This window comes from Panthera leo, chromosome A3 (assembly GCF_018350215.1).
Source record: "Panthera leo isolate Ple1 chromosome A3, P.leo_Ple1_pat1.1, whole genome shotgun sequence".
Lineage (NCBI taxonomy): Eukaryota > Metazoa > Chordata > Mammalia > Carnivora > Felidae > Panthera > Panthera leo.
The window spans coordinates 13780611-13798814 of NC_056681.1; the positions used below are offsets into that span (position 1 = coordinate 13780611).

The 18204-nt window shown below is 50.2% G+C and overlaps 1 protein-coding gene across 1 annotated transcript; it reads left to right on the forward strand.

Moving 5' to 3' along the window:
* The first annotated feature begins 773 nt into the window (after nucleotides 1-773).
* Nucleotides 774-17940, forward strand: LOC122214824 (histone H1.8-like). The gene is given in 4 exon segments (XM_042930067.1): nucleotides 774-896; nucleotides 899-1090; nucleotides 1183-1335; nucleotides 17776-17940. Coding segments are annotated over 4 exon segments (633 nt in total).
* Nucleotides 17941-18204: the final 264 nt, after the last annotated feature.

Below are 18204 nucleotides of genomic sequence, written 5' to 3' on the forward strand. Positions count from 1 at the left end.
ATTACTCGGCAATCAAAAAGAATGAAATCTTGCCCTTTGCAACTACGTGGATGGAACTGGAGGGTATTGCGCTAAACAAAATTAGTCAGAGAAAGGCAAATATCATAGGACTTTATTCATATGAGGACGTAAAGATACAAAACGGATAAACATAAGGGAATGGAAGCAAAATTAATATAAAAAACAGGGAGGGGGACAAAACAGAAGAGACTCATAAATATGGAGAACAAACAGAGGGTTACGGGAGGGGTTGTGGGAGGGGGGGATGGGCTAAATGGGGAAGGGGCACTAAGGAATCTACTCCTGAAATCATTGTTGCACTATGTGCTAACTAATGGGATGTAAATTTAAATAAATTAAATAAATAAATATTTTAATGATTATTTCTGAGAGAGAGAGAGAGAGAGACAGAGCATGAGTAGGGGAGGGGCAGAGAGAGAGAGAGAGAGAGAGAGAGAGAGAGAGGGAGACACAGAATCCAAAGCAACATCCTGGCTCTGAGCTGTCAGCACAGAGCCCGACACAAGGCTCAAACCCATTAACTGCAAGATCATGATCTGAGTCGAAGTAGGATGCTCAACCAACTTAGCCACCCAGGAACCCCCTTTTCTTTTTTTATAAAGATTTATTGGGGGGCACCTGGTTGGCTCAGTCGGTGGAGTGTGCAACTCTTGATCTTGGGGTCGTGAGTTCGAGCCCCATGCTGGGGCCTCTGGCAGCTTAACTGAGTTCCCAAGCACAAAAGGAAAGTCCAACCAGGGAAGACATCCACCATGACAGCCCCCAGGAGGCCTGGTGAGGCCAAGGAGAAGGGCCCCAAACAACCAACGGAGGCAAAGAAGGACCCTCCCAACCCAGGTGAGGTGAAAAGGGGACCCATGAAGCCAGGAGAAGTGAGCACGAGGTTTCTCCCAAACCAGGTGCAGCCGAGAAGGCTCCCAAGCAAGGCAGCCAGACCAAAGACCAAGAGGCAAGACTGAGTGAGGCCAGGAAGGCCTCCCAGCAGCCCGACAAGGCCAGCCAGACCCTTCCTAGTGCCCCTGGCTCCAGTGGGAAGTCCAAGGTCAAAGGCACAAGGAGAAGCCAGACGGTGAGACCCACATGAACACAAAAGCTAGGAGTCAGAGTTCAGAATCCACGGTTCCCAAGGGCAAGATTAGTGACGCTTCTCCAGCCAAACAGAAGGAAAGCGAGGTCCCTAAAGAGGCTGTTGCCCAAGGGGCCAACGTGGGGCCCAGAGTCAAGGCTGCTGCTCCTCTTAGGGGTGGTGGGTCTAAGACAGTGCCTGAACGCCTGGCCAGGAAGACAGAGGCCCCCAAGGGCCCAGAAGGCCCAGCATGTGCACACAGGCCTCCTCATCCACATTGACCTGTAAGCTGAAGGCTAGAGCCAGGCTGGAGAGAGACCGAGATTCTGCTTGAGTTTTTATTCCCCAACAAACCATCACTCTATCTATTTCATTGTAACTTATTTATCAATAAAGCCTTCTCTTCCCTAAAAATATATATGTGTATGTATATATATATGTATACATATATCTATATGAGTATATATGTATACATATATATACGTGTATATACATATACGTGTATATATACACACATATACACGTATACGTATGTACACGTATACATATACACAATATGCGCATATATACACACACATGTACATGTATACATATACACACACACACACACATTATACATATATACATAAAAGCCGTCAGGAGTTGGACACTTGCTTCACTGACTGAACCACTCAGGCGCCCTGGGAACCGCCCTCTTTCTAGAGGATCTTGTTCAGTATCAGGAGTTTACTTTTATTTCTTTTTTAAACGTTCATTTATTTTGGAGAGAGAACAGGAGCAGGGGAGGCACAAAGAGGGGGACAGAGGTTCTGAAGCAGGCTCCTCGCTGACAGCAGAGATCCTGATGCGGGACTTGAACTCACAAACCATGAGATTGTGAGCCGGAGTCGGCGCTCGACCAACTAAGCCACCCAGGCGCCCCCAGTATCAAGATTTTAAATGGCATCTCAAAGCTGATGACGTCCCCAGTTATGTCTCCTGTCCCCTGAGCGCGTCCAGATCTGTAGAGTAGCATCTCTAGCCATTGCCAATGGTGCAGAACGGAATCTTTGATTGCCTCTTGCCCCGCCAAAATCTGCTCCCTTCTATTGGGCTTCGATAAGCACAAAAGTAGGGAGCAGCTCTCGGTTTCTGTTTTCTCTCATTTCCCATCCAGGAGTAGCATCCCTGTGGGCTTTGGCTCCCATCCCGCTCTCCACCACCCACCATCGCTTGGTCTCCCTGCCTCCACTCTGGCTCCACTGTGAATGCCTGTCCACCCAGCAATTAGGTGAATCTGAAAACTCCAGCCACGCCAGAGACCCTTACTTAAAATTCGCCATGGGTGTTCCCAAACAACCAGGATAAGACCCGAACTCTTCTCCAGGGCCTTCAAGATCCTCCACGATTTGCCCCTGGCCTCGGATTTCACCTCATCCATTCTCGGCTTCCTTCATTGTACTCCAATCAGTCTAGCTGCACCCCCCCCCCCGCCCCCGCCATCTTGGTTTTTCAAATTCCCTTCCGGAGGCATGTTGCTTGAGAGACTTTGTCCAGAGCCTTCATGTGGCCAGCTCCTTCTTCATCCTCCAAGCTCCGCTTAAATACAAGATTTTATTTTTACGCAATCTCCCCCTTGGCCTTAGGGTTGGTGGGCCTGACAAGGACGCTCCAGTGCCCTTGCTCTCCTGCCTTCAGAGCCTCCAGAACCACGTGCAGCACGGGAGGGCGACAGCATGGCACTCAGACGCTGCTACAGCTCGGGCCTGGCTATTCAGACCCCACGGCAGAGGTCAAGGACACTGAGGAGACAGAAGTGTCACTGGAGGCAATCCTCCCAGGAGCCACTGCACAAGCAGATGGAGACACAGACGCTGGTAGGCTTAGGTCATGATCTTGTGGTTCGTGAGATCAAACCTCATGTCAGGCTCTGGGCTGACCGTGCAGGGCCTGCTGGGGATTGTCTCTCACCTCTCTCTGACCTCCCCCCCAAAAATAAATAAATAAAACACTTAAAAGAAAAAGAGAGAGAGAAGGAGAGAAAGAAAGAGAGAAAGAAAGAAAGAAAGAGAGAAAGAGAAAGAGAGAAAAGAAAGAAAGAAAGAGAGAAAGAGAAAGAGAAAGAGAGGAAGAAAGAAAGAAAGAAAGAAAGAAAAAGAAGAAAGAAAGAAAGAAAGAAAGAAAGAAAGAAAGAAAGAAAGAAAGAAAGAAAGAAAACAGCGAGCAGTTTCAGGACCCAAAACCTATGGCCATTCAAAGTCAACATGCACATGAGTCTTAGTATTTCTTATCCATTTGGACCCCTTCCTGTTTTTAGGGTTTGTTTTGTTTTGTTTTGTTTTTAAGGAAACTCTACCCCCAAAACAGGCTTGAACTCATGACCCTGAGACCATGAGTCGCATGCTCTACCGCAGGAGCCAGCCAAGTGCCCCTCTCCTCTTTTTTAAAGTAAACTCTCTCCAAGCCTTGTTTATTGCTACTAACTCACCCTTTCCCACCTCCTGTGCTCTCCTCAACCCGCCCTGATCAGGCTGAAATAAGGATTTGGTTTTGACAGTGAGTCGGTCTAGTGTAATTAATAACAGAACAAGTCGATCCCAGCTAATATAAAATAGATCCCACCTTATTTTCAAGAACCTGGTCCATGTGCTCCAACATACATACTGGCTCCTGCCCCAGGGCCTTTGCTCTTACCATTCTGTCTTCCTGGAATGTCCTTCCCCCAGATATCTGCCTCTTTCCCTCGCCTCCCTCAAGTTTTTGCTTAAATGTCATCTTCCCTTTGAGGTCCCCACCCCCTTTTCTCATTTTCCTCCATGTGTTCATTCATTCATTCATTCTCTGGTGGGAAAGCATCCACGGAGGCAGGGATCCTGTCTGTTGTGTTTATTTCTGTATCCCCAGCACCTAGAAAAGTGCAGGCACATAGTAGGCTCTTAAAAATATCCATTGAGGGGCGCCTGGGTGGCTCAGTCGGTTAAGCGTCCGACTTCGGCTCAGGTCATGATCTCACACTCCGTGGGTTTGAGCCCCGCATCGGGCTCTGTGCTGACAGCTCAGAGCCTGGAGCCTGTTTCAGATTCTGTGTCTCCCTCTTTCTCTGACCCTCCCCTGTTCATGCTCTCTCTCTGTCTCAAAAATAAATAAATGTAAAAAAATTAAAAAAAAAATATCCATTGAATTGCACTGCTAGGTATTTATCCACGGGATACAGGTGTGCTGTTTCGAAGGGGCACATGCACCCCCATGTTTATAGCAGCACTATCGACAATAGCCAAAGTATGAAAAGAGCCCAAATGTCCATCGACGGATGAATGGATAAAGAAGATGTCGTATATATATACAATGGAGTTTTACTTGACAACCGAAAAGAATGAAATCTTGCCTTTTGCAACCACGTGGATGGAACTGGAGGGTATTAGGCTAAGTGAAATTAGTCAGAGAAAGACAAATATCATAGGACCTCATTCATATGAGGACTTTAAGGCACAGAACAGATAAACACAAGGGAAGGGAAACAAAAATAATCTAAAAACAGGGAGGGGGACAAAACAGAAGAGACTCATAAATATGGAGAACAAACGGAGGGTTACTGGAGGGGTTATGGGGGGGGTGGTCTAAATGGGGAAGGGGCCCTGAGGAATCTACTCCTGAAATCACTGTTGCACTGGATGCTAATTTGGATGTAAATTTTAAAAAAGAAAAAAGAAAATTCAAAACTATATACCCATTGAGTGAATAAATGAAAGAAGAAATGGACCAGCTCTGGAAGCAGGCACAGGCACGGAGGCAACACACCGGCCTTTTGCAACTGCTCCTGGAGGTTGGGTTCTGGAAATTCCTCAGCAGGAATCTTGGGAAGGTCAAAAGGTGAAAGCCCGGATTGTTCTCAGCTGTGCTTTCCCCATCTTTACCCTTTTACCCCAGCCCCCTGAGCTCCCCAGGGCCCGGTCCACCGCCCTTCCTTTACATTCCTCAGTTCTAAAGTCCCCACCCCTTTTCAACACCCGGAGTTCTTTCTGAGGAAGGAATGGACTGAATAATATTTTCCATGTTAGTAAGGAGGCCGAAGAATGCCGATGACTCACTCAAGACAGCAGAGCGCCCAGCCTGGGCGGCGCGGCGCTGTTCCCCGAACGGCCACCAGGGGGCGCCAGGCCTCCACGGAGGCGAACGCAGGCTCTCTGCGAGGCGCTGGTGTTCCCCGCGTGGGAGGCAGGAAGGCTTCTGGCGGCTGCAGCCCGGGGTGTGCAGCGTGGTTTTGGATGCGAGCTCAAGCAGGTGGTCGGAGAGCTTGCTGTGGTGTCTGCCAGGAAGTCGACTGCACAGGTCCTGTCCTGCCTCTAGTTCTGGTTAAACCCACACTTCCGCCGCTTTTGGCCTGTGGTGACCCTGGACGCGGCCTTTTCGCGCTTGGGAGCCTGCGTCATCACCTCCGAGAAATAATGGTGATGATGAGACCCCACTGCTGTGAGGATGCCATGAGAGGCAGCTGGCAGGCACTGAGGATTGATCTGAAATGGGGCCTTGGTGAACCTCATCAGGGTTGTTAATTACGATCAGCTCACAGCAGCGGTTCTCAAAGTGTTTCCCCTGGACCATCGGCAGCGGCCCCTGGGAATTTGCGGGGGATGCAGATTCTCAGCCCTACCCAGCCCTGACCCGCACCCCCCTGCTCCCCAACTCAGACGTTTTGATTAAGCTCCACCCTGTGTCCCTCGATCAGTGCTTAAGGTGTTTCGGAGAGTGCTCAGGTGGATTTAGGGAGGTAACGAGATTTCCCCCAATGCATAGCTGTTGAGGAGTAGAGCTGGGACTGGGGGGGTTGGGGAAACCCACATTGTCTCACCGGCTGCAAAGCTACAATCCTGAGTTGGTGGTGAAGTGTGTATACACACACGCACCACTCTTTAGTAGCTGAAATTCAGAAACGCCCCCTTTGAGGGGCACCCCGCTGGCCCAGTCATTGGAGCATTCCACTTTTGATCTCAGGATTCTGAGTTTGAGCCCCACGTTATGCATAGAGATGACTTAAAAATAAAATCTTAGAGGGGCGCCTGGGTGGCTCAGTCGGTTGGGCATCCGACTTCGGCTCAGGTCATGATCTCGCGGTCCGTGAGTTCGAGCCCCGCGTCGGGCTGTGTGCTGACAGCTCGGAGCCTGGAGCCTGTTTCAGATTCTGTGTCTCCCTCTCTCTCTGACCTTCGCCCATTCATGCTCTGTCTCTCTCTGTCTCAAAAATAAATAAACGTTAAAAAAAAATTAAAAAATAAAATCTTAGGGGCACCTGGGTGGCTCAGTCGGTTGAGCATCCGATTTTGACTCAGGTCATGATCTCATGGTTCATGAGTTCAGGCCCTATGTTGGGCTCTGTGCTGACAGCTCAGAGACTGGAGCCTGTTTCAGATTCTGTGCCTTTCTCTCTCTCTGCCCTGAACCCTGTTTGAGCATGTGCTCGCTCTCTCTCTCTCTCTCTCTCTCTCAAAAATAAACAGCAAAAAAATAAATAAATAACAAATAAAATACAATCTTTTAAAAAATGCCCCCTTTGATGGGACATCTGGGTGGCTCATTTGGTTAAGCATTGGATTTCGGCTCAGGTCATAATCTCATGATTCATGAGTTCAAGCCCTGCACTGGGCTCTGTGCTGACAGCTCAGAGCCTGGAGCCTGCTTCACATTCTGTGTCTCCCTGTCTCTCTGCCCCTCCCCTGCTCACCCTCTGCCTCTCAAAAATAAATAAAACGTTGTTTTAAAATTTTTTGTAAATGCCCCTTCAAGTTCTCTTTAGAGCTAATCTAAAGCTTTTAGTTCCAAGAACGCCGATTCTCAACCTGGCCGCACATTCGAATCAGCTGAGCTCCTTAAAAAGCGTATCGGTGCCTAGTCCTGTCCCCAGACCAATTAATCCAGGATTTGGGGAAGCATCTGTGCTTTTAAAGATTCCTCAGGTGATACGGATGCCCAGTGAGGACTGAACAGCACCGCACTGAAAGCATCATCTTGCCGTTTATAATAAAGCCTCCGGTGTTTGGGTAATGAGGGTCAGAGAGGCCTGGCTTCAGAGCCTCTGCTGCCCTCCCAGCCTGGTTCTTCGTTTTCTCCCGTGTCAGTTAGGAAGAAATAAACTACAGAAAGCACCTGGCCTGGGGCTTGGCCCTGGGCAGAAAGGGTAAAAGGGACAGCAAAGAGGGGGGCGTTTGCAGTATGCTGGAGGGCCCCTAATCCTCACCAAGAACCCCACCTCGTAGCTGAAGACCCAGGGACTCTGGGACATTAAATATCACTGCACCTGCCCACCTCCTGGTCAGTCACAGAGCCAGGATTCATCAGCCCTCTACTGAAAAGTAGGGCTAGTACCTGTCCCCCGCCCCTCCGAGGCTTCCAGAACCAGCATTTAAGGAGACACTCACGAGTCCAGAGTGCGTGCCTGAGAGCCCGCACCTGTCCTCCTTAAATGTGGGGCCCTGGGCCTTGCTGGCCTCCCCCTGTCCCAGCCTTGCTCAAGAGGCTGCCTTCTGAGTCTCTAGCAGGTCTCTGAAGGAGGGAGGGGCCAGCCCAGGCGGACTTACCAAAAACCTACAACTTCTTACAGCAACAGAATTGTCTTCTCCTTAAGCAGAGAACGAATTAATGTCTAAACATATAAATGCATGCCAGGGAGGTGAGTTAATTATTAATAAGCAATTTACAGTGGGCTTGTTGTATAGGCACTGGAAGAAGTTTAGATTCTGGGCCTTTAAGGCAAACTTTTCTTTTGTTTATTTGTTTATTTTTGAGAGAGAGCCCCTGGGGGCACACGCGGGGGAGGGGCAGAGAGGGGGAGACACAGAAGCCCACGCAGGGTCCAGGGTCCATGCTGTCGGCACGGAGCCGGATGTGGGGCTCAAACCCATGAACCCTGAGATCATGACCTGAGCCAAAGTCAGATGCCTAAGGGACTGAGCCACCCAGGCGCCCCAAGGCAAACTTTTCAAAGAAATAAATCAGGGAGCAGTTAGCACTAAGGACGTAGATGTGAGTTCAGGGGGACTATGGAGAAAACAAAGGTATCCCGTAGCCCATGTCTGCACTCAAGAAATGTAGAGAAAAGCACATTAACTTGGAGAATTCACATGCAGGTTGAGTGTAGTTACAGAGACAAAGGAGGGAACCCTCATGCTGAGTCCCTTTGACTTACCCAAACGCATAGATGTGCACCTTCCGCAAAGAAAAGGGTGTTAAATAACATTTTATTTCTAAATAGGTGCATTTTCCTAAGCAGGCGTACATCTGCATAGTAAAAACCCAAAGGCATCAAAAGAGCAAAGAGTAAAGTGTCCCTTCCTTGCCTGAAACCCACAACCCAGGCTCTCATCCCCGGAAGGCACCTTCCTGTGCCTCCTTCCAGGACTATTCTGCCCATTCTGCACCGATAGAAATTTTCTAACGGAGTCTGTCCACCAACCCACTCGAGCATGTGGCTGCAAGGAAGGGAGTCAAGGACTCTTATCCCCGGTGGTCCCTGGGTCAGTCTTGGTCCCAGTGTGCCTCTCCCAGAGATACCCTTTTATAGGCTGACCAACCGTTCTGGGACCGAGGGGTTCTTAGGATGTGGGATGTTCAGTTTGAAAAAATGGAAACAGGGGTGTCTGGGTGGCTCGGTCAGTGAGGCACCCGACTCTTAGTTTCGGCTCAGGTCGTGATCTCATGGTTCGTGAGTTCAAGCCCTGCGTCGGGTTCTCGTGCTGACAGAGTGGAGCCTGCTTGGGGTTCTTTCTCTCCCTCTCTCTCTGTCTCCTCCCCCGTGCTCCCCACTCTCTCTCTCTCTCTCTCAGAAATAAACTTTTAAGACATAAAACGTAATTAAAATAATTAAAAGATAAAAACCTGAAACAGGGGCTCCTGGCTGGCTCAGTCAGAGCACACGACTCTCAGTGTCAGGCTTGGGAGTTCAAGCCCCACGTTGGGTGTAGAGATCACTCAAAACTAGAATCTTAAAAAAAAAAACAACCACCCCACACCAAAACTCTCCCAGGCAAACCAGGAGGAGTCGGTCGCCCCCGGCCACACCTTCCCAGGTGAGCCTGAGGATTAAAAGTCAGAGCTGTGCGTTTTGCATTCAATTTACCGCTAAACAACGGCTTCATCTAGAGCTCAAAGAAATAGTTCTTTTGTTCCTGTGGAAAAGGGGGAGCTGGCAGAGTGGGACCAGCTGAGACGCAGTATCCACTCTCAAATGCGGGGTCGAGAAGGGGTTTCTCAGGACACTTTTACGGTGTATGATTTATGCTTAATAGGCCGACATGAGCATCAACTTGCCCGGATATGTTTCTAAGTCAGGTAGCTCCAGAAGAGCAAAAGCCAGGCTGCCCTGAAACAGACATTGGAATGTCAGCCCTTTTGCTCCCAACAGTCGCTAGAAAAACCTGTTGTTCAAGCAAAAGTACCTGGAGACAGTCCCTGGTGTCTCAGGAGGGGGAAGGCAGGGGAGGACACCCACAGGGTTTGGAGGCCTAGAACTGGGTGCTTGTGAGACAGGTCTTGTAAGGCAGGGACCCAATAGCTTTGGACTGGTGAGCACAGGGTCCTGAAAGGGAGCCTTGAGGAGCAACTTATTAACCTTGATAAGTAAGCTATGGGCAGTATTTTCTGGAGCAGGTGGCTGACTCACGGACTTGTCTTAGCCCAAGAGCAGGAAGGCATGTTGATTTCAGTCTAGCCTGACCGGGAGCCCTGCCTCAGGGTCCCTGTGCAGGGTGACTCAGTGCCTCACTCAGTCCCTTCCATCTTCCTTTTTTTTTTTTTTTTTATTTTCTTAAATGTTTATTTTTGAGAGAGAGAGAGACATACAGAGCATGAGTGGGGGAGGGGCAGAGAGAGAGAGAGAGGGAGACGCAGAATCGGAAGCAGGCTCCAAGTTCCCAGCTGTCAGCACAGAGCCGGACGCAGGGCTCGAACTCACAAACCGTGAGAGCGTGACCTGAGCCGAAGTCGGCCGCTTAACTGACTGAGCCACCCAGGCGCCCTGATGTTCATTCATTTTTGAACTTTTTTATGTTTGTTTTTGAGAGAGAGACAGAGACAGAGTGCGAGCGGGGGAGGGGCAGAGACAAAGGGAGAAGCAGAATCCAAAACAGGTTCCAGGCGCTGAGCTGCCAGCACAGAGCCCGCGTGGGGCTCGAACTCATGAACCCTGAGATCATGGCCGGAGCCGAAGGTGCACGCCCAACCGGCTGAGCCACCCAGGCGTCCCGTCCCTTCCATCTTCTTGCTTCACTCTCCGCGGGGTGTCAGGTTCGTCTGTGTAGTCGGTGCCAGGCCATCCCTTCGTCCTGGTTCCAGCCTGGAGACACTCAAGCAGGCGAGGACCCAGCGGCCCCCGGAGGGAATCCGCACAGGTTCTCAGCTCCTCCCTTATCCAGGGAAGCAGCAGCCCCGCCCGGAAGAATCAGACAGCCCTAGATTCCAGTCCAGCTCTGCCACCTTCTGGTCCTGTGATGTCAGATCACCTCTCCTTCTGGCCACACCTTAGTCACGCGGCCACACAGATCCGAGGTATGTGTGCCACACATGGGGTCTGTGCTCAGCCAAGTCCGTGCCCCTAATTTATTTATTTAATTAGGGGGGTTTTGTTCAATTTTTTAAGTAAACTCTACACCGCATGTTGGGGCTCGAACTCACGACCCCGAGATCAAGAGTCTCATGCTTTACCAACTGAGCCAGCCAGGCATCCTAGGTCTGTGCACTTCAGAGGGCCTGGGATGGGCAGAATGACATTCCACCAATGATCTCCCCCGTGAATCTATTCTCAACAAAGGAGGTAAGAACTAGGAAGAAAAAGAAAAGGAGTAAAGGGTGACTAAAACTTGGGGACGGGTGGTGTTGCTAACCTAGTTGGGGGGCGGCCAGAGAAGGCCCTTCTGGGATAATAGCACTGAAGTTAAGTACATGAATCGGGGGTTCCTGGCTGGCTCAGTCGGTAGAGCACGTGACTCCTGATCTCAGGGTCATGAGTTCCAGCCCCATGTTGGGGGTAGAGATTACATTAAGAAAAAAAAATTTTTTTAATAAAATGTTTTAAAAAAAGAAGTGGATGAGTCAGTAGTAGCCAGGCTCAAAGGGAAGCCAAGTGCAGCATTATTCAAAGCAAAGAGCCAGAAGGCCACGCAGACGGAAGCAGCCTGGGCCCAGTTTCAGGAACTAAAATTGAAACTGAAAGTAGCTGGAGACACGGCAGTCTGAGAGAGGCCAGCAGGACTCACAGTAGCTGGCCCCAAGGTCAAGAACCAGTGGTTCATGGGCCGGACACAGTCCATGGAGCAGCTCTGCAGATTTTTGCCTGTTCCATGGGTTTTAAACATGGACTAACTTTAGTGTTGTGGGTTGTGTTTTTAAAGTGGTTTTCCATAAAAATCTGGACTTCCAGACTTTGCAAAAATCATAAGGTCTGGCCATCTTCGGCCCACATTTCTGAGTAAGAACAGTGGGAGTGGGAGTAGGGCCGTAGGTTTGGTTTTGACCTCTGCAGTGCAGCCTGACTCGCTCCTTACCCTGTAGGGGGCCCCTGCAAGCATTTCAGATCCGGACCCCGAGGAGGCTGGGCCTTGCAGGATGCCTTAGGAATTTTGGAAGAGATCCAGGACACCTGGCTGACTCAGCCGGCAGAGCATGTGACTCTTGATCTCAGGGTCCTCGTGAGTTGAAGCCCCATGTTGGGTGTAGAGGTTACTTTAAAAAAAAAAAAAAAGAATTTGGAAGAAACCCCCAAGTGCAGTGAGAAAGCTTCGAAGGGTTTTCAGGTGAGAGAAGACATGACCGTAGGGTGGCTCTGACTGCACATGGAGAAGGTACCGTGGCTGGGGGACATGGATGGACATCAGTGGACCGGGAAGGGAGCCGTGTGTGGAAGTCCCGGCCAGAGAAGACGGTGGGTCTGTCCAGGGTTGGCGCGGAAGACGGGGAAGATTCTCAGACTTCTTATTCGGGGCTGCATTGCTTTTCATTTTTCTTTGGCCTGAAAATAACAGAAATTTATTCTCTCACGGTCCTGGAGCCCAGAGACCCAAAATCAGTGCCACGGAGCAGGTCCGTGCTCCGTGAGAATTCCTTCCCGTTCCTTGCTCCTTCCAGCTTCCTTGGCCTGTGGCCACATCATTCCGGTCTTTGCCTCCATGGCCACATTGCCTTCTCTTCTGTCCTCAAAGCCCCCACTACCTTTCTCTTACAAGGAAGGATCCGTGAGATTTCACCCAGGACCCACCGGCTGCGGGGAGTCCTTCCAGGCAGTCTCCCCATCTCAAGACCCTTAGCTGAATCACGCCTGCAAAGGCCCCTTTTCCAGATAAGGTAACATTTACCAGTTCTGATATCTTTGAGGGTCGTTAATTAGCTCCTACACTTCCCCTCTCTGAACCTCGATTCTCTCCCCTGTAAAACGTCACAGAGTTCTATGTATTCGGAGGATACAGAGACCAGACAGGAATAAGCCCACATGGTTTCCCCGCCCTGTCCCCCATTTTTCACGGCTCCCCTACGGCTCCCTTGCCCCCGACAGGCTACTGCCCCAGAAATTCAACACTTGTAGAAACACATACCCGCCCCCCACCCCTGCAACCTGCCATACACCGACCTCGGCCCTGGGGCCACAGCAGTGATGGAAACAGGGAGAAATCCCTGAGGCCCGTGGAGCAGGTGAGGGGACAGACAGTACCCAGATACAGTGCAGGACAGGTCGTGACAAGTGCCTTCGCTTGGTGCCACAGACCAGGTGGCTGAAGCCTCAGAGATGAACCGTCTCACCCTTGTAACAGACGAGAAGTCCAAGATCAATGTGTCTGTTGGCAAAGCTGTTTCCTTCTGAGGGCGCTCAGGGAAGGACGCGTCCCAGGCCTCTCTCCTCGGCCTGCACACAGCCGTCTCTTCTGCACATTGTCTTTCCCTATGTGTCAGTCCCTGTGTCCGAATGTCTTCTGCTGATAAGGACACAGGTCCTTTTAACGTGCTGACCTCTGTAAAGACCCTCTCTTCAAATAAAGTCGCATGTACAAATACTGGAGTTAGGACTTCAACATGTGAGTTGGGGAGGGAATGCCGTCCAGCCCATAGCTGTGAGTATATGGAGAGAAGCAAAACAGGTGAGACAGTAGAATGATAGGGTAGGGGTCGGGGTAGGGGTCGGGGGGTGCTGTTGTAAACAGAGTGAGTGGTCAGGGAGGTGACACTTGGGCAGAGACGTAACGAAGTGAGGGCAGGGATGTCTAGAAGCGTATGAGGGAAGGGAAGAGAAGCCAAGAGAGCGAGTGACCAGTGCAAAGGCCCTGGGGCCCCAGGGGTTGTGATGTAAAGACAGACAGAGAGAGGTGCAGGGTGAGCTGGAGAGGGTGGGAGGGAGTTGAGCTCAGAGAGTAGGGCTTGGGGGCACAGACTGTGTAGGGCCCCGGGGGTCATGCTGATGGGTTCTGTTTCTGGGGCGCCTGGCCTGCTCAGTTGGTACACCATGGGACTCTTGATCTCAGGGTCTTGACTTCAAGCCCCACATTGGTTATAGAGCTTACTTAAGAAAAAAAAAATGGTGTGTTTCTTAATCAGTGCAAACTTCATTCTCGAGGGGTTTATTACCGTCTGGTTCTTTTTAGAATTCTAGGTTAAATGGCTCCCCGTTTACACTGCAAAATCTTGGTAGTTTAGCCGGGCTGCAGTCAGCTTTCGAAAATTTTTTGTGAATAATTTATTGATGTGAAAGTCAACATAACATTCACCATTTGAAGAGAGCAATTCAGTGGCACGTAGTATGTTCCCGGTGCTGTGCACCGGCCGCTGCACCTAGTTCTGAAACATCCCCATCACTGACTCCAGAGTCGTGGGTAAGACTCAGACCTCACCCCAAGTGGGGCGGGAGCCCCAGGAGGATTCTGAGCCAAGGAGGGAGGAGCTCTGATGATCACCTGTCGTGGAGAACAGACTGTGGCCTGACCAGGGGTAGAAGCGAAGGTGGGTCTGCCAGGCAGACTGGCTGGGCCACCCAGCAGGTGGAGATATCTGGGGTGGCTGGGGCTCCTGTTCCACAGGGTGCAGGGAGGACTCCCAGGAGAAGCTGGACTCCAGTTTATTCAGAAGTGAGAGCCGGGAGGGGCGCCTGGGGGGCTCAGTCGGTTAAGCTTCTGACCTTAGCTCAGCTCAGGTCATGATCTCACAGTTTGTGAGTTCGAGCCCCGCGTTGGGCTCCGTGCTGACAGCTCAGAGCCTGGAGCCTGTTTCAGATTCTGGGTCTCCTCCTCTCTCTACCCCTCCCCTGCTCACGCTCTGTGTCTCTCTGTCTCTCAATAATAAGTAAACATTAAAAATTTAAAATAAATAAGTAATAAATAAATAAATAAATAAACAAGAGTACCTGGGGGCTCAGTCGGTTAAGCTTCCATCTTCAGCTCAGCTCATGATCTTACAGTTCATGAGTTCAAGCCCAGCATCGGGCTCCGTGCTGACAGCTCAGAGCTGGAGCCTGCTTCGGATTCTGTCTCCCTCTCTCTCTGCCCCTTCCCCTGCTCACTTTGTCTCTCTCTCCCTCTCAAAAATAAACATTAAAAAATAAATAAATAAAATCTTAAAAAAGAAAAAAGTCGAAGTGAGGCCTTAGGGTCTGTTGGGGGTGTGGGGGGGGGGCACAGTCACACACACAGAAAAGAGGCAAGGCTGACTCAGGCTTATTTTTTTTAATTGAACTATACTTGACACACAATATTACAGAACTAGCTAGTTTCAGGTGCACAACCTAGTGAATTGACATTTGTGCACATCCCAAAATGCTCATTGCAATTACGTATGGTCACCATCGGTCACCGTACGAGGTTGTTACAATAGTGTTGACTGTATTCCCTATGCTGTGCTTTGCATCCGGGTGACTCATTTATGTTATACCTGGAGGTTTGTACCTCTTAACCCCCTCCACCTATTTCACCCATCCCCCCACCCGGGCTTCTTTTGTAATTGTGGTAGAACATACGTAACATAAATTTACAATTTTTACCATTTTAAGTATACAGTTCCGTGGATTAAGTACGTTCATATTGTTTCACCGCCATCACGACTGTCCTTCTCCAGAGCTTTTGCACCTTTCCAAAAGGAAACTCCACACCCCTGAGACACTAGCCCCCCATTCCCCCTTTCCTCCAGGCCTTGGTAATCACCCTTCTACTTTCTGTGGCTGTGAATTTGCCTAAAGACCTCCTAGAAGTGGGGTCATACGGCATTAGTCCTTCTGTGTCTGGCTTATTTCCCTTAGGGTAAGACCACCAAGGTTCGTCCCTGCAGCAGGGCACAGACTCTCAGGCAGGAAATGTTTCCACCTCTGGCCACTTGAGCGCCCACGCCCTGCCCCTTGGCGTCAGCGAGAACAGCATTCACAGCCTGATTCTGCCTTTTACTTGCTGGGTGACACTGGATGAACCTTTCTGAGCCTCGGTTTCCCCATCTTTATTTTATTTTATTTTTTTTTAAATTTTTTTAACGTTTATTTATTTTTGAGACAGAGAGAGACACAGCATGAATGGGGGAGGGGCCGAGAGAGAGGGAGACACAGAATCGGAAGCAGGCTCCAGGCTCCGAGCCGTCAGCCCAGAGCCCGACGCGGGGCTCGAACTCGCGGACCGCGAGATCGTGACCTGAGCCGGAAGTCGGACGCCCAACCGACTGAGCCACCCCGGCGCCCCCCCCATCTTTAAATAGAGACAACAATGGCTCCAATCTTAGGGGATCATTCTGACATTTACATGAGCCGACGATGCTTTGCCCAGCGCCTGGCTGCTGGAGAGTAAAACACATGTTACCCTTGCTATAAACCTGGACATCCAAGCTCACCCAGTATCTTATTAAAAAAGAGTATTCTTTGGGCGCCTGGGTGGCTCAGTCGGTTGGGCAGCCGACTTCGGCTCGGGTCATGATCTCATGGTCCGTGAGTTCGAGCCCCGCGTCGGGCTCTGGGCTGACCGCTCAGAGCCCGGAGCCTGTTTCGGATTCTGTGTCTCTCTCTCTCTGACCCTCCCCTGTTCATGCTCTGTCTCTTCCTGTCTCAAAAATAAATAAAACGTTAAAAAAAAATTAAAAAAATAAAAAGGAGCATTCTGAATCTGCTACCACTGCTAGCCTTTTTGTTCTCCAGCTTTGTAATTCAATTCTCCTATTGACATCTGACTTCATCTCTCCCCGTTAGACTCTAGGTCTATCCCTCCTGCTAATGAATGGTTAAATCTTGTCCCTCCTGCTGTCTTACCAGCAGGAGGGCCCCAGTTCTATCAGAAGGAGGGCCCATCTGTTCCTTAGAATGCCCAGCCTCAGGCTGGGGGGCTTCCTCCTCGAGTACTCAGCCAAAATCTGCCCCATCCCAACGCACACAAAATGAAACCCCTAAAAAATCGCCTTCACGTAGCTTCTCGCATACATAGCCGAGAAGCGTGCACATTAGTAACGTGACAATAATGTCACATTTTATTATTTTTTTTTAGTAAAATTTTTTTAATGTTTATTTATTTTTGAGAGAGAGACAGAGTGTGAGTGGGGCGGGGAGGGGTGGGGTGGGGAGGGGAGAGAGAGGAAGACAGAGAATCCAAAGCCGGCTCCAGGCTTCGAGCTGTCAGCACAGAGCCCGACGCGGGGCTCGAACTCACGGACCGCGAGATCATGACCTGAGCCGAAGTGGGACGCTCAACCGACTGAGCCACCCAGGCGCCCTAAATTTCTGTACTTTAAAAAAAGTTCTGTATTGTAATTCTTTACAGTGTACATGCATTTCCTATTCACAATAAATGTTCAATTAATATACTCTATGCATTCTCTCTTTGTCAGGAAGCAGTAAAGTTCAGACCTTGTATTAACAGGATGCACCATTCTTGAAAGGTTGAGAATTCTCAATCTGTTCTCTGTGGAATGATGTCAGCAGAAGCTGACCGACCTTGAGAGTCTCGCATAAATGCTCAGTTGGCAACAATCACCCCTGGCCCTTATAAGGTACTTCACAGTGTTCAAGGCTGAGAAGCTCTTTACTTTTCATGATCTCATTTACCCTGACACTGTTGGGGGTCACTGGGGCAGACAGGAACTTGTCCAAGGTCACACAATTAAAAAATGCCTGGGCCAGACCTGAACCCAAACCTTCCTCTGCTCCTTTCGCGTGCCTTAGAGTGGCAATCTTTTGAGGTCATCTGAGACATCCCATCAACAAAGGTTTATCGCCTGCTTCTGCGTGTTAATGACCTATTCGCCAGTGACCGCCATATTCCTAGGTCCGGTGGTCAGCACTCAGGCCTCATCCAACCTGACCAGTCAGGAGCATTTGACAGGTGGTCATGCCTTCGCCCTTCAGGCACTTTCTTCCTAGGTTCTAGGACACCCCTGTCCTGGTTCTCCTCCCACGTCCCTGGGAACTTCTTGTCATCTTTGTTGGCTTACTGTAGCCAAACATTCTAGCTATGGGGGGCCCTAGATATTGGCCCTTGGACCATCCTCTTGTCCCTAGAACCCCCAGTTCTAAGTGATATGTTTGTATTGTGGCCCTTCCTTCCTTCCTTCCTTCCTTTCCTTCTTTCTTAGATTTTATTTTAAGCAACTATACCCAACATGGGGCTTGAACTCTGAGCTCTGAGATCAAGAGTTGCATGCTCTAACTACTGAGCCAGCCAGGCACCCCTGTACTGTGGCTCTCAATACCCTCTCTATGCTGATATTTATGCCTTCAGCGCAAACTCCCTCTGAACTCCATTACCCAACTGCCTCCGGGACAGCTGCACCTGGACGACTACTGGTTCGTCATCCCCTCCCATGTTCTGTCCCCACTGCCCTCCTACAGCTGTTCTGTCCCAGCTGACCCCACCTCTGTGCTCCCAGCTGCCAGAAACCCCTAAAGCCACCCATGCCTCTCCCACCCACACAAACCCTGTCAGCTGAACTTTCCAAGGAGATCCAGAATCTCTCCCCTTCTTCCCACCTCACAGCCTCCACCCTCTCCCCGAGCCAGCCACCTTCACCTCAGGCCTGGAATATTCCAACCCCCTGCTCGCTGGTCTCCCCAGTCGGCCCTTGTCCCCGCCTCGGTCCATCTGTTTCCAACCCCACTGCCACGTTAACCATTTAGAACATGTCGGCCTGTCTTTCTTTGCTGAGAAGCT